This window comes from Sebastes fasciatus, chromosome 14 (genome assembly GCF_043250625.1).
Source record: "Sebastes fasciatus isolate fSebFas1 chromosome 14, fSebFas1.pri, whole genome shotgun sequence".
NCBI lineage: Eukaryota > Metazoa > Chordata > Actinopteri > Perciformes > Sebastidae > Sebastes > Sebastes fasciatus.
In genome coordinates, this window is record NC_133808.1 from 2,584,260 (window position 1) to 2,608,497 (window position 24,238).

Sequence of the window (24,238 nt, forward strand, 5' to 3'; positions counted from 1 at the left end):
GTAGGTGAGGAGGAGGATTTTGTAGGTGATGCGGGACTTGACCGGGAGCCAGTGGAGGTGGATGAGGGTGGGGGTGATGTGCTGCCAGGGCTTGGTGCGGGTGAGAACCCTGGCAGCTGAGTTTTGCACATACTGGAGCCTGTCCAGGGCTTTGCTGGGAACCCCGGACAGAACTCCATTGCAATAGTCCAAACGGGAGGTGACGAAAGCGTGGATGAGGGTTTCTGCCACAGAGTCAGAGAGTGATTGCCGGAGACGTGAGATGTTTTTGAGGTGGAAGAAGGCGGATTTGGTGATGAACCTGATATGAGACTGGAATGATAGTGTTGGGTCCAGGATGACACCCAGGTTGCGGACTTCCGAGGATGGGGAGAAGGAACAGCCATCGACGTCCAGGTGGAGATCTCCAACCTTCCGGAGCAGGGCCTTGGGAGCCACAACCATGAGCTCGGTTTTGTTGCTGTTGAGTTTTAGGAAGTTAGATGACATCCAGATTTTTATTGCATGTAGGCAGTTTACAAGTGACTGTGGGGGTAGCTGGGTGGATGGTTTGGTGCTGAGATATAGTTGTGTGTCGTCAGCATATGAATGAAAGCTGAGACCGTGGTGGCGGATGATCTGACCAAGGGGGAGCATGTAGATGGTGAAGAGGAGGGGTCCCAGCACAGAGCCTTGAGGAACTCGATGCTCATTTACAGATGTATGAACAGATACATAGACAATACAAAAAAGACAAAACAAAAATAATTATACATTTCATAATTCAAGAGTTTAGTTTACACCATATTATATCCATTTAAAGCTGCAGTAGGCAGAACGTTTTTGGCATCATTGAGCAAAAATTCCATAATAACCTTTCAGCATATTGTAATTCAAGTGTTAGTGAAAACTAAACTTCTGCTCCTCCTCATGGCTCTGTTTTCAGGCTTTAGAACATCAAAGGTCATTTCAGAGAGAGAGAGCGTTCCTATTGGCTGTGCTCCGGCTGGTGGGCGGTGCTTGGTATTTCCTCAACTGATGTCAACATGGCTGCCGGGTCACAATTAAACTTTCTCATTTCACAGCTAAACAGTACAATAAGATGATTCTGAAAACCTTTTACGTGAGAAATAGGCATTACAGTAACAGAATATTGATTCTTATTTGATCAGCGCCTCCCTAGTTTGACCGTTTGATCGAAGTTCACGAGTGATTGACAGCTGCTCAGAGACGGCAAGGCTCCAGCTCGGCTCTGATTGGTTGTTTTCCTCCGGTCTGTGGAATCCTGCAGATGCCGTTAGGAGCACCAGAGGACACGTTTTTTTTTTTTCAAATTACATGTCTCATGTACTACTGTCAGGATATAGTGACCGTTTTATAAAAATTACTTTTTTAAATCATATTTGCTCCATTTCTACCCACTGCAGCTTTAATAATGTAAAAGTCTAAATGGCTTTTTTTGTTTTTAACTTTGTGTAAGATGGTGCTATATTGTTTGAATCCATTAATAAAGTGCAGGAAAGTTGGCTTGGTTCCTGACCATTTTTCTTATGAATATGGAATTTTCCCAAAATAATAATTAATTGTATGATATACAGCATGTTATTTTCAAACTTATCTTGACTAAAATATAGCATTACATCACACATATTTATTTCAACATTAATCTTAAGTTTCTTTTGTAGAAAGTTGGCTACATCCATTCAGAACATTCTTGTATAGTGAAAGAATAGATGGGAAATACTCCACAGAAATCACACTTATAATCAATATCCAACTTGAATCTTTCGAACACAAGTTTTACTGAATATATTCTATGTAATATCTTCCTTCAGTTTGTTGTTGATACAGTATTTATCACAAATTTTTCAAGCTTTCTCCCACTGTATATCCTCAAATAAGGAAGACCAAAAACATCCAGATGAAGGGACAGAAACATAACTGAGTGTGTTCCTAATATTTTTGTTAGAGCACTTCTCTTTCAGTATATTAGCACCTCAATATAAATATTTTTCACACAATCTTCTGAATTAAAAGGTTGATCAACAGTACCAGGGTTTCGTAGTATAAGGATAAGGACACTTTCTGGTATAGCATCGAAAACAACAGCATTTTTACAGGTTTTACAGTAATTTTGAATTTATCAAGAAATTCTTTATAAGTTCTTTATATAATTAATTATAATTCTTTATAAATTTATAATAATAAATAACCATTTTTATTAAGTAACTGGATGTTTTTATTGTTCCATAAAAGAATAAATGTTAATGTTTTTGTTACTGCTCCAGCCTTCCAAAAAACATCGTCATAGAACAGCAGTGGTATACCATTTCTCCATTTATTCAAGTCTCAAGTCGGTGTCAGGGGAAATGTATCTGCACTGATGCAGTAATACCTGCAGATGGAGCAAGAGAGTTCAGCAGAGGACCTCATTCTAATAAAGCTGTGTGACAACAAGTCTGGGATTTGGCCTCTCTGTAATATTGTGTCATGTAGGAGTAACAACATGCATATGTATGCTTTGTTAATGAACCTCCACATGCAGGGAAATGAGCTCTTCAAGTAACAGTAGGCAGTATATTTTTGGCATCATTGGGCAAAAATGCCATAATAACCTTTCAGCATATTGTAATTCAAGTGTGCTGAGAGAAAACTAGACTTCTGCTCCTCCTCATGGCTCTGTTTTCAGGCTTTAAGAACTTACTGGAGACTTTGGTCAATCACAGGTCATTTCAGAGAGAGAGTTCCTATTGAACATTCCTATTGGCTGTGCTCCGGCTGGTGGGCGGTGCTTGGTATTTCTTCAACAAATCACAATATGGCTGCTGGGTTACAAACTTTTTTCATTTTACAGCTCCACAGTACACTACAAGATGTTTCTGAAAACATTTGAGGAGAGAAATAGGCATTACAGTAACAGAATATTGATTTATAATTGATCAACGCTGCCTAGTCTGACCATTTGGTCAGAGTTCGCAAGTGATTGACAGCCGCCTCTCATAGACGCAGGACAGCAGACTCCAGATCAGCTCCGATTTGTTGTTTTCTGTGAAATCCTGCAGATGCCATTAGCAGCAGGCCCCCAAGAAGAGGCTGGAGTGCAAGCCATGAGGACAGCGTGATGTTGGGACCCCGTGACCATATCATGTGACCGAGCGGACGCACGCTACTGCGCATGTTCCATGTGCCCAAGATCCGGGTACTTTTCCAGACGAAGTTTGAGCCATTTAGGCTTCATGCGCCACTGAGCAACTTTCATAGGAATGACCGGGACCCCGCCTCCAACGCTGTATCCAGTTCTCTTAATACATCCATGATTAGGAGCACCGGAGGACACAGAGGCACATTATGTTTTTCAGATTACCTGTCTCATGCACTACTGTCAGGATATAGTGACCGTAAAAATAAAAATAACTTTTTTTAATCATATTTGCTCAAATTCTACGCAATGCAGCTTTAACGTACATTATTAAGACCTAGAAATCTGACGTGAATGCAAGGGCCTGAAAGAGTTTATGATATTGATAGAGGTGATACACTTGAGGAAATCATTGCAAAGTATAACATTCTAAGGAAACTTTTTTTTTTTTTATATATAAATAAAGCTCTGATTGGTCAGCTTGACTACTGTTGTTATTGGTAAACTGAATCAAACTCTTCAGTCTCCACTCCAGCTCCGCTCTAACTAGCTTTATTTGAGGGCACTAGCCGCTAGGCAGGTACTACGCAAATGTGTTACTTGGTGACATCACCACACTACAGAAGAAAAGGCGGGACTTCAAGCGAGGCGTTTCAGGCAGTTCAGTAGCAGTGTTTCTGTGGGGGAGAGTAACTCTTTGGCGTGGACTTTGTAACTTTGCAGACCTTTTAGATGCACAATAAAACTATATAACACACTAAAGGAAAGGGAAAAAGCACAAAAGCATAATAGGTCCTCTTTAACATTGGGTGAGGTTGGAAATCTTTTCTAAATGAAGAACTGGGTCAAGCTTCCATCTAAATGTAATGGCACAATGGTTACAATTTGTAATAAGTAGGCTGTAAGGAATATATGTTTGTTAGAGGAAAAGAGTTTGGACTGTAAAACAAGATGTGTACATTTTTTTTTTTACTATGCTTGCTGCTCTAATAGACAAAAACTAGGCACAGATAGAGATGGAGTAATTAACTTAACATTAAATATATAGAAAACAATCAACACATAAGTGTGCTTGTATTAACTTTTATTTTTTTTTCAGGCTTGTTTACTGGAACATCAGTTAATTTTCAATTTTCCTTTCAAAACCAAAAGTGATTGTTATCCTGACTTACACACATGCATACACAGACAAGCTTTTATTATCCCATAATTTCCTGGAACAGAGCAGGTGCTTTCCATCAGCCTTCCACCAACCACAAAACAGTGTACAAAGATCAGGGAAATACAGTGCATAGGCAAAAATGGTTTCAGCAATCATCTCATTTACTTTTCATTCTTTGATTTCTTCTTGCATAATTATTCACTAGTATGACAGAGATATTTTCAAGGCACTATATGTATCTGACTATTAACTCCTCCATAACTAACCCTTGTGATTATTACAGATTGCTTGTAAAGCAGAAAATGACATTATATTATTACGATAATTAGAAGTTTAAATGAAATATCTTAAGAAACACAAATACATGAATCAGCTGATGATTCATAGCAAACAGGTATTTCCTGTTGTAAGGCAGTGTCAAATGTAAGGCATGTGTTTTTGTTACCTCAGTGCATGGCTGTGTCACTTGAATGTAATCAAGTATTCAGGACAAGCCTGGCTGTCATGGAAGATAATGAACATGGTGGGTTTGGCCACATTGTCCACGACACTGTCGTACTTCTGAACGGAGACGGGGCCTTTGGCCGGCGGCATGATCATGCCTTGTGTTCCGGCGGTGAAATCCCCCGTCAGCACTCGACAGAGGTACATGCACTTCTCCCCGTTTGGATTCGGCCTGGAGTAGGTGTTTTGGGCAGAGTAACTAGCATTGACAGCAAAGTATGTGCCATTGCCGTAACAAGCAGCTGAAAATGTAGAAATACATTGAGTTAGTCTTTGAGGTACTTGCTATAGTTCTATAGTAAAGTATAAGTAAATTTTTAGAAATAACCAAATAATATCTGTAGTGTTGTGAACATCCATTCAAATTAAACTGTGGTAAAGTATGGTTTAAAAATATGCTTAGTTGTGATGTTAAAACTACTAATCCACATTACAAGGAATGGGATGTGTCACACTGGAGTTGTCTTCCGCTTTTCAATACAGATTGAGGAAGTGTCTGACTAAGCAATGTCCAATATTTTCAACTTAAACTCCTCACCGTTCTTTCCTGCGTAACTCCTGTTGAAGCCGTGTTCGTTGATGTGGTCCACGGTGTCGTGGGCGGTGCCGTGGAAGAGGCGTCTCTCGTTTTTCTGGTGTTTGTTTCTCTGCTCCATGTCGCGCTTCTTGATCTGTAGGCCCTTCCACAATGAAGGGTTCTGGATCCTCTCAATCTAAGGGGGAAGGAAACTGCCATTTTTGAGTGTCTGAGTTTATGTCACATCACATCACATCACATTAACTGCGTTTCCCGTATAATGGATTTAGAATAAATTTGATTCATCAAAAAGTGGATATGCGATTGATATGTTAAAGGGGTTGTTTGGGTGTTTTGAAGTGGGGTTGTATGATGAACTTATCCTTAGTCAATATATTACCTACAGTAGATCACAGTCGGCACGCCCCCAGTTAGGAGAAACAGACCAGAGTATCAGCACAGGAGCAAAGTAATGTACTGCTGTGGACGGGGGCAGCAGCGAAACATATTTTAGCCACCTAAAAGAAACACCCACCTAAAGAAATTCAATATCAGTTTAAGTGTACGCTATATTTTGAATATTTTCACCGCTTTACTTTGCCGTCGGACAGCCCTTTTCGGACTGGAAACTGAAGCTATTGTATCCATCTATGCTCTCGCCAAAGCCACCAGACTCCATTGAAAACAACTGTAATTTACCTCAGAATACGGGGGTTGCTGGTCTACCGCTGCCACGATCGGTTAGTTTATTTGTGTTATTGTGTGACTTTGGTGAATCTGAACTGACCAAAGTCACGCAATGGCACAAACAAACCGAACGAGACAGCGGTAGACCACCAACCCGTTTTGTGCAGTAAAATTACTAAATCAATTTTCAACGGAGTTAGGTTGCTTTGGCGGGAGCATAGATAAAGGCTTCAGTTCCCTGTCAGGAACATAGACTGTATAACTGTCTCACAGCAAGGTAAAGCAGTGAAAATATTCTAAATATAGGTGTCTAAAATACATTTTGCTGCTGCCCCCTGTCCACAGAAGTACATTGCTTTGCTCCCGTGCTGGTTCCTGCCTGTTTCTCTAAACTAGGGGATGCCGACCGTCGTCTACTGTAGGTAATACACTGACTATGGATAAGTACCTCATACAACCCCACTGAGAAACACCCAAACTATCCCTTTAATGTCACCTGATGACGAGACAAGTGATGATGAAGATGTGACAAATAAAACATTATTCATTACATACAGTGCACGTTCAATGTAGTCTACCTTAATAATGGTTTGGGGGCATGTGACCCGGAACAGATTCAGGACTTCAGTGTGCTCTGCTGTCCCAGCTGTGATGGTGACGGCCTGACACGAGGTGTTGGCTGGCATTGTATCCCAGTGCTCAGGCATGTCTTCATCTAGGGGAATAATAAACTATTTCATTTTAGTTGTTCCTGGCATCAACAATATACAGAACGTTATATAACCATATAGTAATAATGAAGTTGCCAATAAAAAAAAACAGCATGCTAAAACCTGAGAATTATTTTACTGACTCAAATCTGGTTTGAATGCACTTTATTCTGGCTTCATAAGAGAGAGGGGAAGTCCCGCCCCTTCCAGGTGGACCACCATGGGAGCTTAGTTCAGAAAATATATTAGCGGTAGTCAACGACGAGAGACAAATGTTTTTTTGATCCTGTTTGAATTGCACCATGAATCCCACAGATGATGTTTGTCAATTTAAAACATAATTTTGCAAGTCAAGAAAGTCTCAGTTTGTTGTAAAACTGTATAAGTATCAGACGGTGAAAATACGTAATTAGAAAGACTAGACCCCAAAAGTCACGTAAGTGACAACGTCGCTCTCGCTGAAGCTACGATGCCTGTGTGTTTCCTACTGGGATGAACTCATGATCACTGGGTGCGTGAAATGTAGCTTAGTTAGCTAGCGAGCTTTTGTTGGTGACGTACAGTTTGAGAGATGTAGCTCACTGAGCAGTTTAACATAAAACTAAATGATACTATGACAAACTGAGACTTTCTTGACATGCAAAATTATCTTTTAAATTGACAAACATCATATGTGTGATTCATGGAGCAATTCAAATGGGGTCAAAAAAATATTTGTCTCTCGCTGTTGAGTACCGTAGATATTTTTAGTGAAATAAGGTCCCATGGTGGTCCACCGGAAGGGACTTCTGGTCTCTATGAAGACATAATCAGGTTCTCCTGCGTTACTGTGGATGTTAGGCAGGACACAGAAGCCAGGATACATGTTTCTACTCATCAGAGGACACAGCTAAGATACCTTTCAGCTTGTCAATGCGCTTTATCTGTAGGATGCTTCCCTGGTTACCAGTGGCAGGCCCCTTTGGCATGGTGACTGTGTACTCTTGACCCTGAACTGTCACTTTGACATTTGGTTGTTCCTTTTCCAGTGCTTGCTCAAGCTTGAAGTTGGCCATTGAATCGAAACTCTGAAACGGAAGCCCCTGCTGCTGGTACTGCCAGTCTGCCACCGTGCCCGCCAGCTCCACATTCTTCTTCAGCTCTTCCTTCTGTCTCGCCGACCTCAGCATCTCGTGGATCTCATTGCTGGCTTTGAGCACGTCCCTGCTGAGTCCCTCGATGGTGACTGAGGCTTGGGCATTCTTGCTCTCGGTCGTTATTGTCACGTCCGTCGTCTTCTGGATGTCAACAATGCGCTGGCGGTCTGCATCCGAGAAACTAAGGATGGAGTTGTCGGAAATGCAGGTGCTGTGTTGCTCTTTGGATATCAGCTGGTTGATCCGCTGTTTGGCTGAGTCTACTCTGGGCTGCGACTCGCCGCAGATGTGGAAGCAAGCAGGGTCAACTTTCAGAGCCTCAATGATAAAATCCCCTTCTATCTGTGGCTTGTCGGCAACTCCAATATTAACTAATGCTGAAAGAACAAATCCCAAGATCTACATTAGAATTTAACATTTAAAAGTGATTATGGATTCAAGAATATGACATTACTCTCTGCTCTGTACTTACATTTGAATTTGGAGAAGAGGTTTCCCAAGAACCCTCCTTTATCTTTCGGTTCAGTGGCTTCTTTTTGGTGCATACTGTCGTAGAACTCCTTCAGCATGGGTGGCTGGAAAATAACTATCCGAATAGTCTTCAGGGGGGCAGAAGCGTGTTGGCTCAACACATCAACCACTGCATCCAGCATGGCGTCTGCCACCTGCCTTGCCTGTACATTGCCTTGACCTAAAATGCAACAGCATAAATTTCAGACTTTTGCTACAAGAGTGTAAAAGCAGGGATGTCACGATCCCAGAAATGTAGTAGTCGACACCAATACCAGTGAAATTACACGATTCTCGATACCCAATTCGATACCACGGTAAAAGTAAAACAATAAATTCCATGTACGTCAACATACACTCCTTTTTTACTGTTTGCATACTGATTGTGACTTTTGTTAGGAATTTAAACAGGTCATAATTCCCTCTCTAATATCTATTTTGTACTGATGCGAAAACATCTCCTTCAAACAACTGTATCTATTCAAGTTTCTCACCAAATCTACTTTAACAAGATGAACACATCATGATAACGTTGGTATTTTCCTTCGCCCAATGCTCATTTTTACTGAATAGTGTTGAACGCATCATAATGTAAATCAATGGCACCTCCCGTTAAAGGGACTGTTTGTAACTTTTTAAGCGTATAAATGTACCGGGTCGGGACACATGCACGCTCGCATATGCGCGCTCGCGTGTGGCTGGAGTCCCCGCTCCTCTGCCTGCTCGCCTTCACTCACTCACACCGCGCGCGTTCTCGCTCCACCTCTAGACGTAAACGCGCGCTCACTCCACACTGCAGAAGAGTTAGTTTAGCTCTGAGAATATCTAGTGAATGTGTGGACGTTTGTGCAGGAATAACTGCTGCAGCTCCTCCAGACCAACAGAGGTTTCCCGTGTCTTGTGAAGTGAAGGGGCTCCACAGCGAGTAACGTTATCGTCTCGAGACGATAACGGAGACGATAATGTTACTCGCTGCGGAGCCCCGCTGCCTCAGCCTCCGCTGAAGCAGGAAAAGCCAACACTAGGATCAGCATTGATTCATGGAGAGACCTCCTTCTGGTTAGCTAACATTACTGCCAAGCAGCTGAAATATAGAGTGATATTGTGCTTTTAGCTGACGTGTGTTGCCTCACTGTTTTGAGCGATGCTCGTTCAGGTCTATTTAGAGCGAGCAAGCGCGAGCAACAGGACGCTGACTTTCGTTGAATTAACGGCCACAGGTGTCGCTGTTAACAAGCATTTCCGAAAGTTACAAATAGTCCCTTTAACGTTAGCTGCTTACCGGTTGCTAACAGCTAACGTTAATTAGCGCTCCTCCTGCTGATTTCAACACTGAACACTGATTTGTTGTTCACAATGTAGCTTTATCAGAGAAAAAATAGGGTGCGTACCCTGGACGCGTTGATAGTGACTTGACGGCATCCCAAACACATTTTCTATCATTCCCAGGACAACGGGACGCAGTGAGTCTTGAGCCCTGGCGGTATCTACGGTACTACCGTCACGTTTTCAGAATTTGGGCTTTGACTACCGAAGTATCAGTTCTCATGACATCCCTACGTACAAGTGTACAGCAGTCCTAAAAGGCAATTTAAAAAAAAAAGACTGTGGTAAAACACACTGAAGAAGCTATAGCTTCTGGGTTTTATAAAACCAAGATGGGTTTGAGGGTAAATGTCAAGACTTCACAAATGATAAACACCACATCCTGATAACAAATCTCACCTGTGCCAATGGCGGGAAATGAGACAGAAGTGTGTGAGTTTGTCACACACAGTAGGAGTACATCTTTCACAGCCTTGTTGATTTTTACTGGGTCCGTCTGTCCAACGAGGTGAAGGATCTTCTTACACTTGAGGTTGCCTGGCTGGGTTATTATCATGCCTTGGTTGGGCTGGGCACCTAAAGGTGTAGACAGTGGATTTGAATCGCTTTGAACCTTGACAACCATGTGTGTGTGTGTGTGTGTGTGTGTTTGTGTATTTAGGCCATACTTCCTTTTAGAAACATTCAGTTTTGAAAACAGAATTGTCTTAATGATTGACTCTTTATCCACAGTCCCAACAAGAGAATTGTTATGCTGTGTTTGGTGTCAACTCTTTGTGCAAATGTTTCCTTACCAAGGATTAGGCATTCTGCTTCAACAGCCGGACCAGCTGCCTCCAGAATGGCCTTCGATACTCCTAGAGGAGCGAAAGATAAAAACAAATATCATACACAAAAATCAATATAAAATCAATGAATAAATATAAATTGGAGGACATGATTATGCGTGGGATTAGCGTGTCAAATATGTTGCCATATAGTCTATACTACTTTAATGGTATCATACCTTTATTAAAGTAGTATCCACTATATGTAATTATTTACATTAAATCTAAAATAATCTGAAATTATAATTATTTTTGCATTATCGAAACATTTCAGTTCTGGCTATCATTTACCTGATTTAAGAGAGAATGCTTCATTGGAGGAGTTGACGATGACATCAGAGGTCTCCTTGGTTATGTCTCCCGTGACCACCTGGACAGCCACACTTCCCATTTTGGTCTCATGCATTCCTGAGCCCGAGACAACTTTAGAGAAGGGACCTCGAGGCAGTAGACACAAATTAAGAATTAACAGCGGTGCAAAAGCCCATTAGCTAAAGCTTAAAGACACAAACAATTCAGTATTGTTAAAATGACCAATTAGTTAAATCGACAAAAATGTTATGATGTGATCATTACTGAACGATGAAAGTCATTTAATATGATGATATAAGTAAAAATATTGCATAAAGTATTTTTTTTCATTTAGGGCTGTCAATGGATTCAAATATTTAATCGCGATTATTCGCATGATTGTCCATAGTTAATCGTGATCAATCGCAAATTAATCACACATTTTTTATCTGTTCAGAATGGACCTCAAAGGGAGATTTGTCAAGTATTTAATACTCTTATCAACATGGGAGTGAGCAAATATGCTGCTTTATACATATGTGTGTGTATATTTATTATTGGAAATCAATTAACAACACAAAACAATGACAGATATTGTCCAGAAACCCTCACAGCTACTGCATTTAGCATAAAGAAATATACTCAAATCATAACATGGCAAACTGCAGCCCAACAGGCAAAAACAGCTGTCAGTGTGTCAGTGTGCTGACTTGACTATGACTTGCCCCAAACTGCATGTGATTATCATAAAGTGGGCATGTCTGTAAAGGGGAGACTCGTGGGTACCCATAGTACCCATTTACATTCACATATCTGGAGGTCAGAGGTCAAGGCACCCCTTTGAAAATGGCCATGACAGCTTTTCCTCGCCAAAATTTAGCCTAAGTTTGGAGCGTTATTTGGGCTGCTTCCTGACAAGCTAGTATGACATGGTTGGTACCAATGTATTCCTTAGGTTTCTAGTTAGTTTCATATGATACCAGGATCTTCACTCTGGCTTTAAAGCTGAGCCTGTTACAACCTAAAAATCTCAAGTTGTGTTAATGTGTCAAAGAAATTAGTGGCATTAAAATGAATTTGTGTTAATGCGTTATTACCGCGTTAAGTTTGAAAGCCCTAATATCATTACATAATAAATACATTTTTGTTGGGTGTTTAAATACACTAGTTAAAGTGCTTCCCTCCATAATGATGTTAGGAGAGAGCTGTAATTTGAATCCTTACACATTTCTAAAATGCAGCATTACATTGTAATTGCGCATTAAAATGTTACAATAATGTTGCCTACCTTGACTTTGTGGGGAACTCGTGGGCACCTGACCGTCTGAGGAACTGGGGAACTTCTTTGTGAATTCATCACTAAAAACCTGGAGACAGAATCCAAGAGATACCAAATATAACAGCAAAACAGAAGTGACACATACTCCCTGGTTGATACTGCGAATTTGTCATAAAAATTTTCATGAAATCAAACAATGCATTTCAATGCATTTATGCAAATTACCTCCCTATATAATAGTCTTCATGATTAGTGGCGAGGTCCACCATTCCCACCCAGGATTCACAAGAAATGACGCATGCATGTAATCAAGTGTTGCTTTTTTAAAATTTGACCTCATTAATAACAGCCTCACTGTTTACTGTTCAGGTCTGACTAGCTGCTCAAAGAGTGTTTGCTGCCCCCGAATGCCGACTGTTGCGTCGCCTCACGTTGCCTTTGTCTTGGCCAAAAAGTTGCACTCGAACACACCGCAAAGACTACAGCCGACAGCCAACTACCACGTACGTTCTGTGTCTGCGACAGAGGAAATATCTCTCGACACCATTTGTAATTCAAAAAGAGAAATCGTAAAACCGAGGACGGCGGATATACAAGCCGTTGTTCTGATACATACATAAAACAAAACAGCGTCTGCTTAGCTTTATTCCAGATGGCCATGTTGTTGTGAAAATATCTGTGTACTGAGATGAGATGAATATGAGAAATGAGAAGATCCCTCTGTGTGTCCTTTTGACTTTACTCGTTGGCTTGCTTTCCTCACTTCCGTTTCTCTTCTCGTGTACTGATTCATTTAAGCTGAACAGCCAATCAGAGTGGTTTCTCTCACTGACGGGCTCCGTTGCCGATTCAACATGCTGAATCGGCCAAAATATCTCTGACACAGACAGACTGACGCCAACGGTGCAGAACACACCGCAAACACTAGGTCGACAGATGCTCACTGACGGCCCAAAACGGTGTGTCAGTGCCTTTAAACCACAGTTGCTGTTCCCACCGGGTACCAATGGGGTCATCAAATCAACCAAAATCTTTTAATTTTAAATGAATTTTACTGTTAAATTTTAGTTTAGCACTCAGAGCATGAAAGTACTACAAAGCTTGTTGTCTTTCCTTACCTGGATAGTCTGTGCATCTTGTGAGTAAAGGATGATCACAACCTTCTTCAGGTGCTTAGGTTGTTTCTTAGTGCTAAACGCTAAGATTTCGTCCAACATCAGTGATGCTACAAGGTTTTTTGGGAAACCCAGGTTTCCTGTGCCGATGGCGGGGAAGGATATGGAGGTCAGGCCACTGTCCTCTGCCTTGCCCAAGCAATTCTTGAAAATGCCACTCAAGGTCTGGAAGTCAAAGCACAAATGCTATTAATGTCTAGGTGCAAGATATTGACAGTTTACACTGCTGTTGCATCCATTAACCAGCCTCTGACTTGTGACCTCAAACAGAGCAGTGAAAAAGCTAAAAGCAATATGTCTCCTGTTAGACAAATTAGCCAGATAATGTTTTCCAGGACATGCAGAGAAAGGTAAGAAGGAAGGAAATATAGATCTGAGGTATATTCCTCAGTTCTCAGACATTTCATCAAATTCAGATCAGAGAAGTCATTCAACCCATAACGTACATGATGTAACACTTTACCTTTTCAGCTGTGCCTTGTCCTTTGTCCCAATGAGGCGCAACTGCATGAAAGACTTGTTTGCTCTTCAGCTTGCAGCCGTCAGTAACAATGACATCACCAGCGTTTCCACTGGCATGATTTGCATTTACTAACTGCTGAAGTTTGGGTCCAGCCACGCTCAAGATGGCGTTGGAAACTGCCCCTTTGTTCAGTGCAAGATCTTCAAACACAGTATTCACGGTCACCTCCGTCTAGGAATGTAATAGCAGAATGTTATCAGTTACATGTTCTTCATTTTACAATGTCTTTATCTTTTAGATAATAGAGCAGTCGAGCATCAGTGCTGTAAGAAATCAGTCAGAAAAGAATCAGTCAAGAGAGACTACATTCAATTGACTGATCCTAAGTCCCGCCCTCCTTAGTTACTGTTGCTAGGTCGGACAAGCTTGATAAAAAGAAACATGGATATGCCAGTTCCATTTAGCCGAGTGCTGCAGTGTGTATTATTATGAAATAGTTTTTGGGCGTCAAGCAATATAGCTTCAAGAAGCCGAAAACAAGGACTATAGTATGTGATGGAAGGATATATTCATGATGATAAACTTTGCTAGACGTCGTGTATATCAAAATAATTAACACCAAAAGGTACTTTGGGGCTGCATGAAGTAGAAATAATATAAACTATGGAACAAAATCATGCAGGTTCACCAGAACCAGTAAAATGAGAGGTTTTCTAAAGGGACTCTGGTGCTCGGAAACGCTTTTATCCACAGGGACCACCAAAATCAACACTAAATGAAAGTTCCTTGTAGTATCTGTGACTCTATATAATGTAATCTCTCCGTGAAGATTGTGACACCAATGTAATGTGACTTACATAGTAATGTTACCTTTGAACAGACGTAGCATATCTAAGTATAACCGAACAGGAAAGGGGAATGCTGACCAAGCTTGCTCAATGATTATTGGAGCACAGGACGAAAAGGGGCGAGACTTAGGAAGGGTCAATTATGGGGATACTCTAGAGCTAGAATAATAGTTCAATAGTTAATGCTGCATACTCTAGTAGTATGTAGTCCCTCCGTAAGAATGTTTCACTTTTAAACGAAGTGTTTGCTGTTAGTGAAGTATGGTAAAAAAATGTAATTACCGTGGCATTCTCAATATTTCCTTTCATGAGAGTGATGCCCAAGCCCTCTTTGGTCTGCACTTGACCCAAGCAGTTTGTGTCAGATTTTTTAGGGAGAGTTTGTTGAGAAAGACTGACACCTTGATTTCCAAACTCCTGTCTGACAGCTGCCTCCATAGCCTGAACAGAACCGTCGTCGTTGTTCACCAAATGGATCCTCTTCAGGGTGATTTCATCACCCTTTTCATCACAGTGCTCCTTTACCGCTTTGACGATGGTGACTGCACACAAATCGAGAGGAAAGCCTAGGTTTCTGCTGATGGTGGGCAGAGCCACAGAGACGCAGCCGTTCTTTTCAGCAAGTTCTAAGCTTCCTTTAACGGCTCTTTTCAACTGCGCCAGAGGCTTCTGGGGTTTAGCTTGATCAAAAGTGGGTCCCACGGCATGGATGACTTTTTTGCAGGAAAGCTTTCCCCCCGCACTAGTTATGACACAGTCTCCGGGCTTGAGCTGTCCATTCGAGTTAATTAGTTTGTCACATTCATCCTGAAGCTGAGGTCCAGCAGCACTAAGAATTGCTCCTGAAAGACCTCCACTATGTTTCAAGTCCTTATTAGAAGCATTGACAACTGCATGCACTGGGTAGCTGCACATATCTGCCTTGCAAACAGCTATTTCCACTCCATCAGATGTCTGAAGCTGATACACAGGCTTTGGTAATTGTTTTTGGGCCAAGTCGCCCTGTCCACCACTAGTCTCATCAACCAGCTTGACCAGGCAGCCAGTTTCACTCCAGAGTGAGGAAACATACATAGCTTCTTTATCCTGGAAGAACTTCTTCACTCCAGGCATGGAGATTTTTAAACTTTCAAAGAACACAGAAGAGACCAGGTCTTCAATCAAGGGCTTGCTCTCTGCGACATCAACTCTGGAGCCACTCAGACAGATGGCCTCCTTTCTGTAAGACACCACCACTTTGTCTTTCACTTGCTCCAACCTAGATGCATCAAGTTTTTCAATGAATTCAACTTTGGCGTTGGGCTTGACCACAACGGTTTCTTCAACTTGAGCATTCAGCGTTAAGAAGTCGTCAAGTTCGCTGGTAACTCTTACAACACTATCCTTGTGGCCACACACCACGACTTGTTGACCAGTGGCGTGGATTTGAATTCTCCTGAATGGCTTATTGTTGGTATTCTCTAATTGACTGACCAGGTGCTGCCACTCTGGCTTCTCCAGGACATTACTGTCTTCGACGTCAATGAATTGAGATATTAACAGCCTCCCCAGATGATCTTCCGCATCATTCAGATCTCTGTCGGAAGCAGCAAGGAGCTGCACCCGGTTTGCATTGATCTCAATTGCTACATTTATTCCATTGGACATGAGTAGGGCATTTGTAAGCTCCTCTTGTTGTTCATCCTTCAACATGTCGAGGACATAGTTATCCATTTCTAAATTCTGTCGTTTTAATGCAAACACTGCATCATATATGACTTTGCTTGCTGCCAAAATCTCATCCCCAAAGCCAGTTACTAACAGGTCGGGACTCTCTTTTTTGAATGACATTTTGAGTTCTGGGTACACATTTAGCAGCTTGTCCTGAAGACCATCTTGACACAGGATGTGGAAAATCGACGGCGACACTTTGATCTTTTGGGTCACGCTCGATTTCTCCCTCTGCACCCTTTTGGCAATCTTGTTTACGACTTCACAAAGAGTTTGCTCTAGTCTGTTGACATCGGCCACAGGGCCAACCACTGTTAAGACACCACTGGCTTTATCAGGCACTACAATCACATCTTCATTCAGCAGCGCCTGTCTGATCTTCTCCTCAGACTCTTCCCATGCCTCTGACTCTGGCTGAAGCTTCAGGGATTTGAATTTTGACAGAGCTTGTGCAAAGGCCGACTTCACAGTATCTCTCCACTCTTTGACGATGTCTTTGGCATCCTTTTGCTGTAGTAGTGAAGATACGGGGCTGAAGCACACAGTAGACTGGTCGAGGTTTACGTTGCAGAAGTCTTTTGCCAGTTGACTATGAATGGTTTTTGCTAGTGATTGATTGGCATCCAGGTATATCCAGACAGCATCGTCAACGGTTTCAGAGAAAGCAGCAGGGAGTTTTAGTGAGGGCTTATCTTTGCCATAGAGGGCTGTTCCCAAAGACTCATAAAAAGGATAAACTCTGATCTCTTCCTTCTTGATGCAATGCTTCTTCTTCATGATTTTCTGAACAGCTACGGGGGAAAAAATACAATCAAATATAACATTGTCAAATTGTCTAGAATTCATATAAAAAGGTGGCAATCTCAGATGACATAGTAATATTTAATGCGTACTGTAAATACACTACCTTTATCGTCTTTAAAGGTGATGATGACAGACTGTTCCGCTTCATTAAGCACAACATTTTCCACATCCCCACCTGCATTCTCAAAATAAAGGCGAAGGAGGTCTTCACTAAAGTTTCGTAGGTCTTCAACTGCAACTTGCTCTGTGACTTCAAGAGGCCGGACTGATAGGCCCTTCTTTGTGAAGGTCCTGTTTTGGGGGCATCTTGTCACGAAATCAGTGTTTTCTGTGAGATAGTGATAAAAAAAACGTTACGTTAGTTAGGCAAAAACACTTCCAAAAAATAACACAAACAATAAACAGTTATTTGTGCTTTTAAAAAAAAAAAAAAAAAAAAAAAGGCATCAGCTTTGTAGGGACTTTTCTGTTATGGGGCATTCACACCAAACGTAAAGCAAACTTTTTCCCGCGGCACAATTACATACAAAGTCAATGCAAAGAAGCAAATAGACACGTGTTCACGCCAGGTGACGTGAAGGACGCAAACATGTGAAATTTGTGTCATTTGCGAGAAATTTGCTTGACTTTGACGCTGACACGCGAAAGCCTCTCAGCGTTGAGATTCTCCTGTAGTTACTGACGTCCTGATGTTGTTGAATCAGAAATGCAGGAAAAAAATATTGCAGCCGTCTGTGGGCAGCCGGAGCTCTACAATAGTATCTCATTTGTATAGAGACTGGACGAAACTTTGTTCATAAATGTATGTATATAAATCGCAGACTGTCTATGGTATAAACAACAACGTCGCTGCCGTATTTATGCCTAGATGACGTTATGTTGAGTGTTGATGGTGCAGCTACGTTGTTAGCATAGCATAGCACTGATCAATCCAAACTCCACTCAAAAAACAAGCATTTTTAAAGTTGTTTGCTTGTCGTCTTGTGGACAGACCTGACAACGCATGAATTCAGACTTTTTACAAATCTGCATTATTATGTAATTATTTCGGCTTCCTTTGGATCCGTTTATTGCAACTAAATCACAGCACAATCTGTTTACTTTGGGTTCATAGCACTGTAGCGACGTGTGGCTTGCTTGATACAGTGATTAGCACGGTGAAATTCACAGAGCACCGCCGGTTATGAACCCAGACAAGACGGCGTTTGGTTTTCCGACGTATCTGGGACTTCCACAACATGTACAAAGCAGCAATAGTGGTTATTTCGGCCATCGTTGATGAAACGTGGTTAGTATCTACGTGGAGGTATACCCCTCCTCCTCTCCAGCGCATGTAGTGTGAGTGATGCGAATGAACACAAATGATCACGGCAGTCAAACTCACGCAAGTAAGGCGAAAAATTTGCTCCGTGTTTGGTGTGAATGCAACATAAGAAGAGTTGAGGGGGAGTTGTTTGAGCAACTGCAAAAGGGATTGATGGAAAAGGTTTAGTACCCCTAGAGAACATGCTTCCAGCAACATAGTCCATAAACATATGAAGTGATTTATAAGCCAGTGTTTGGTCCACAGTGGGCTTTTCTATAAGATTGCTGTAAAGTTATTGTTGGGATGCATGCATGGACATTTGGACTATCTCATATCCTTTGTCGGCTGATCTTAAACAGGGCTGTTTGGCCAAGCACTCATGGCCCTCCACAAGACAAAGAGGCCTCTAGCTATATGCATAATTACTGCAGACTACATGTTTTTTAGGCTATACGGGGATTTAACATTCAGCGATAATTTAATATGAAGTACAGCAATCAGTCAGTGCATTGCTGACCACTAAGCATATATCTGGCATACATGTGTTTTCTGCTGGCAAACAGCAGGAATGTAACACTGGCTACCAGTATTCAGGATGAGAACACCTCTGATCTCTTTATCTGTGCTGCTCATTAGTGGTCTGGAAAACTGCAGGAATCAAGTCATTTCTCACCACTCGCCAGAAGTAATTTTGGCTGCTGTAATTCAGCTTAGTGTCATGCAATAGTCCTGTTAACTAGTGCTATCAGCTGTCTATTGATGTATGCCATAAATATGTTTTCTCATACAAATGTCATTCTTTTCTTTTTTGTAGCAGCAGGTTTGCGTTATTTCTAAATGCTGAAAACTACCAGAGGTATGCTGGAGATTATACAGGTGCATCCTTGACTGTAAACAGAAAACCTCTGCACAAATTGAGCTTTTTGGAACTATTAATAAACACACATAGTAAATGAGTACCTTTCCCACTCTGGAAAGTCACCACAGCAGAGGAGATGTTAGGAATGACTTCCAAAGTGAAGCTTTGGCTGGCAGATGGACTGTCAGGATCCTTTAAAACGTTCTCCACCAGCATCTCCAAAAACTCCTGGCTTAACGTCTCGGGAATATTCCCTAAAACAGCCGAAGTGGAGCACAGCTCTTCGCCTGCGGCCTCATCTTCACTGCCTTTCGCCTCTGTCTGAACTTCCACTGCAGGTGTGTGTTCATCGGTGCTCGATTGCTTGTTGATCACAGCAACATCCGCTGTTCATAAGACATGAAGGTTTAGAGGCTGAACACACATTTCTTAATGAAGTGAGATCATTTAACACTAAACAACCAAGCCAATCATGTAGGACATCTCTATGTGCTTATTCCAAGTGTTTCCCCTGTGCTTGATTTAATTAGGTGGCAACCCAAAAAGTTTTCCCCACCCCTAAAAGAAATATATATATTTTTTTAATGATTGTTTTTTATTTTCAAAATTTTAGGCGATGCTAAGGTTAGTGAAAGATTCATTTTAAGCCCCTCCTGCTTCCCTCTTGTAACAGGTGCCAGCCTGATAGTATAATCTTGCTTTTCAGTGTTGATTATACTACATACATTGTTGTCTGTGTATATTTTGCATGTCCTAAACCAGACTGCAAAGTTATCAACAATTCTTAAAGTGCAGTACTAGCAGTGTTTCTGCATGTCTTCATGTAAAAACACTGCAGGTACTGTGCAACACTCTGAACCAGTGTGAGGGGAGCGGCAAATAAAGAAACGCGTTGCAAGAAGCTCACAACACAGTGGAAACTGTTTCCAGGGGAGACTAAAAAGTGATGCACACTGCTGGGAAATGCTTGTTGTTGCCACGGTGTGTGTGGCTCATGAAGTTATTGAAGTCGGCGATATGTCCATGAGGTTGGAAAAAAAATAAAAATAAAAATAATAATAATATATATAATATATATATATAATATATATATATATATATATTAATATCTAATAATTATATATATATTACATATATAAATAAAAATAACTTTTTTAAATCATATCTGCCTACTCCACCTTTTACCTAGCATTAGCCTTTTGATTTTTATTATAATATCCGAATCTTGCGATTATCATCTGTGTGCATAACCTTTTAGTGCCCCCTGGAAACAGTTTCTGTTGTGTTGTGAGCTTCTTGAAGCGCTACATGTATTTCTAAATGCTCATGTGTCGCCAAGTTGATGGAGATGTTGTCTTAATTTGCAGTGCGTTGAGCTCTCGGGGCCAATTTGATTTGAATGGTGGGCTGCAACGTTTAAATGACCACAGAAAAGTGTTTGGATAGTGCTCGTTATATCCAGATATATTAATCAAGATAATTGAGGTTAATCATTTAAACACATTTTTGTTGACCACATACAGTACACATGCATGAACAAAATTATTAACTTATTATTAGCAGACTATATTGATGAAAAAAATGTACATATTGACATTATAATTTCAAACAATAAGGAAAATACGGAAAATTATTAAAACAGATTAAACTGTTCATGGTATATTTGTATTTTTAGCTACCATAATTTCCCTTTATCACATACATATACTGTGTGTGTGTGTGTGTGTGTGTGTGTGTGTGTGTGTGTGTGTGTGTGTGTGTGTGTGTGTGTGCGCGTGCGTGCATGCGTGCGTGCGTGCGTGTGTGTGACTCTGTCCAAGAAGCAATAGAATAGGCTACCAACATTAAGTCAATGGTGACATTTTGTCTAATCTCTCGTGTGGCGGTACTACAATTACCGCCACACAGTTGTATGCCTCCGCCAACCAGTCAAGTTGTAGTTTACATCTATGTCTGTCCAAAATGTCATCACTTTATCATCATTTTATCCTATTAGACATTTGTGTGAAATTGCCATAATTTGCATGTGAATTCTTGAGTTATGGCCAAAAACGTGTTTTGTGAGGTCACAGTGACCTTTGACCTTACGTCAAAGTGGACATTTGTGCCAAATTTGGTGAAATTTTCTCAAAGCGTTCCTGAAATATCATGTTCATGAGAATGGGACGTACGCACAGACGGACAACCCGGAAACATAATCCCTCTGGCTGCCGGCGTGGAGGCATAAAAATCACTGTTACAGAGTAGGACACATATCTTGTACTTACATTCCTTGTTGAGTTCATCAGATGGAGCATCCTGTATAGAAGAGGAAAATATATATATTTTAATCACCGTTTGTTTGTCACCGAGACAGTGCCGAGACAGTGCCGCTGCTGCAATACTGTACACATGGGCACCGGAAGTAGGGGGGCCAAAGGGCCATTGGCCCTCCACTTTACGGCCCTGTCCCGCTTTCTTTTTAAGGTTGTGAGTCACTGTATCTCCTCAAACGCCCCTATATTGCAACACAGTAAAGAAAGACGTTTCAATCACTCCCGTCCACCCCGTGCATGTCCAGACTGGAGGTGTCAGAAGTGTTTTTTGCACCACAGATACGCTCTCATTTTAATCAGTGCAGCAGCTGTCTGCACGGCTCCGTCTCAGCTGTGTCTCATGTAACCGCAACCTGAACTGAAGCCTTTATTTACGCTGCAAGTCTATTTTTTTTTTTTACAAAACGTGCATTTATCCACATTTTGTAACCGGCGGAGCAGTGTGATTTTTAATGTGCCTAATTCAAATGAAATCAAAGTGCTCTGATATCCAGCGCGCTACAGTTTCATAATGAACCGAAAATATTTTTACACTTCTCAACTGGTGGTCTGGCCAGAGGGCTGCTCGGAAAGGCCCGACGGTGAGTTTTATAGCACCCATCGCTGCACAGTGCGTCCTCTCTCTCTCTGTGGAGAACTGTCAGCCGGGGTGGACTGTCCTCAGTGCGAGGGGCATCGCTTGCCATGCTCATGCTGTGTGATTTTTTGCCATTAGCATTCATAACCATACAACCTTTATTAATAAATTGTTTACTAGAGCACAAAGTCCTTCATAGACATAGCCTCGTAATTTTGCTCTCAGAGTGCTCCACATTGATGCATTTAACTTTAAAATGTTCCAAATGTTCTTCCGGGGGAGCACCACACCTTAGTCTCTCAAACATCCTGTGGGAAACACTGTATTACGTCATCCAAATCTGGCCCCCCCTCCCACTTCAAAACTCATTCCGGCGCCGCTGACTGTACATACACACACCTCTACACACAAGAAACAGCGATATCCGTCTGATATTAACTAATAATAATTCATGTTGAATATGAATCGTGGGATTATTCCTTATCCATGGGCTATTTGGGGATTTATACATTATTATAACATACTTATATATGTATATATATATTTATTTATATATATATAATAATCGACGAAGCATTCAAATACTGATTTGGACGTTGATTACCATGGTAACGGTCGACACCTCGAAGCATTCGGGTCACCCGTACTCACAAGGGTCAAACCAGTAGATTACAGATTAGGAGGATACGAACCACAGAAACAATCGGCACTGATTGTCTTCACAACACCTTTTTTATTAATCACTTTTACATCCCATATCACAAGTTTCACATGGGACAAAGAGTGTGTTTGTGGTGGACAATGTGAGACACATGACCAAGGCTGAGAGGTAGTCTGACATTTTGATATAATGTCTATCTAACTTAAACTTAAACTAACTTAACAATAAACATTTCTATTCTGTCCCTTACCTCGTAACATCTCTATGCTTTGCCCGAAGGCATCCAGAGATCGGCACATCTCCTTTTGAGCCAAACGTTTCTTGTGAGACTCACATGTGCAGTGTTGCTTCATGTCGTATTCACCCCCCCACCAGTGTGAAATTGAAAAATAACTGGCAAATTTCCCAAAAAACTCTAAAAATCACACCTTCCATCTGTTTCACCCACTTGTAAAGTAGTCTTGTAGGTGCTTTTCTTTTTCTTTGTGATAGTTTCCATCATATTCGGCCTAAATCTGCATAGTTTGTGAGTTATGAATATGTGGAACAACAATAACAGGGATAAAACTGCTGTGCAGTCCCTTGTAAAGTGGGACACCTGGTCACCCTAACAATCCAGTGAAACACATTAACAGTTTTTGTGTCAAAGAATAAGCCAACAATGCTTCCCAGGTGTTTTGTACTTCTAATTTGGACCCCTGTGATATCCAGACAGCAGGACCTGAGAGGAATGCAGCAGGGCCTTGGTGGATTTATGATAAGTCACATGACTACCAGTGAAAAGGAAGCAGCACAGCTGGCCTTTCTCTTCTCTTTCACAGCTCATCTCACACTGATAAGTCCCATTAGAGTCTGAGAAGGGGTTCCAGTGATCCCCAGATCATGAACAACAGTTGAATACCATAGATATATGATTTGAGGAACAGGAAGTGAATGTTTTATAACTGACACTACGATAACCTCCTATGGGCTCTGAGTTATCTCCTTTGAATGTCTCAATAAGCAGCTGTTGACACTTACCTGCGTTGTTGTTTCCTCTTTAGGTAAATGAACTGTCATCTTCAACACGCCTTTATCCAAACGGATCTGATGCCCCTCTTTCACCAAAACCTTTTTCTGATCTGTAAGAAATAAATAAATAAAAACATTCAACCCCTCTCAGTGAAGAAGTGTGTGGTAATAAGTTGACTTGTTTTAATGAAGTGCAGTCAGCTCGGGTCTAGTTTATCGGGCCGACTTTAACTCACCCTCCTCTCGGCGGAAGCGCAGCAGCGCGGTCCTGCTGCCAGGCTCGTACTCAACCTCACAGTCGCCTCCGTTAGATTTCTTACTTTGGAAATATTTCACCAGTTTGTTTTTTAGTCTTGACACGTTGTTTTCTTCGAGCTCGACGAGCAGAACATACGAATAAGCGACCGCCATCGTGGCTGGCCCAACACCCTCTGACTCTACT

General features: G+C 41.4%; 1 protein-coding gene across 1 annotated transcript; it reads right to left on the minus strand.

Annotated features, from left to right (window-relative positions):
* Positions 1-4,185: 4,185 nt before the first annotated feature.
* On the minus strand, positions 4,186-24,223 carry parp14rs1 (poly(ADP-ribose) polymerase family member 14-related sequence 1). The gene is made up of 17 exons (XM_074658132.1): positions 24,033-24,223; positions 23,806-23,906; positions 21,500-21,530; positions 19,334-19,618; positions 17,171-17,395; positions 14,836-17,054; positions 13,706-13,936; positions 13,186-13,407; positions 12,077-12,155; positions 10,789-10,935; positions 10,465-10,527; positions 10,070-10,246; positions 8,307-8,525; positions 7,597-8,211; positions 6,567-6,703; positions 5,323-5,497; positions 4,186-5,026 (listed from the first exon to the last, which is right to left on the minus strand). Exons 1-17 carry the CDS (start codon positions 24,205-24,207, stop codon positions 4,743-4,745), a joined length of 5,385 nt encoding a protein of 1,794 aa, XP_074514233.1. The 5' UTR covers positions 24,208-24,223; the 3' UTR covers positions 4,186-4,742.
* Positions 24,224-24,238: the final 15 nt, after the last annotated feature.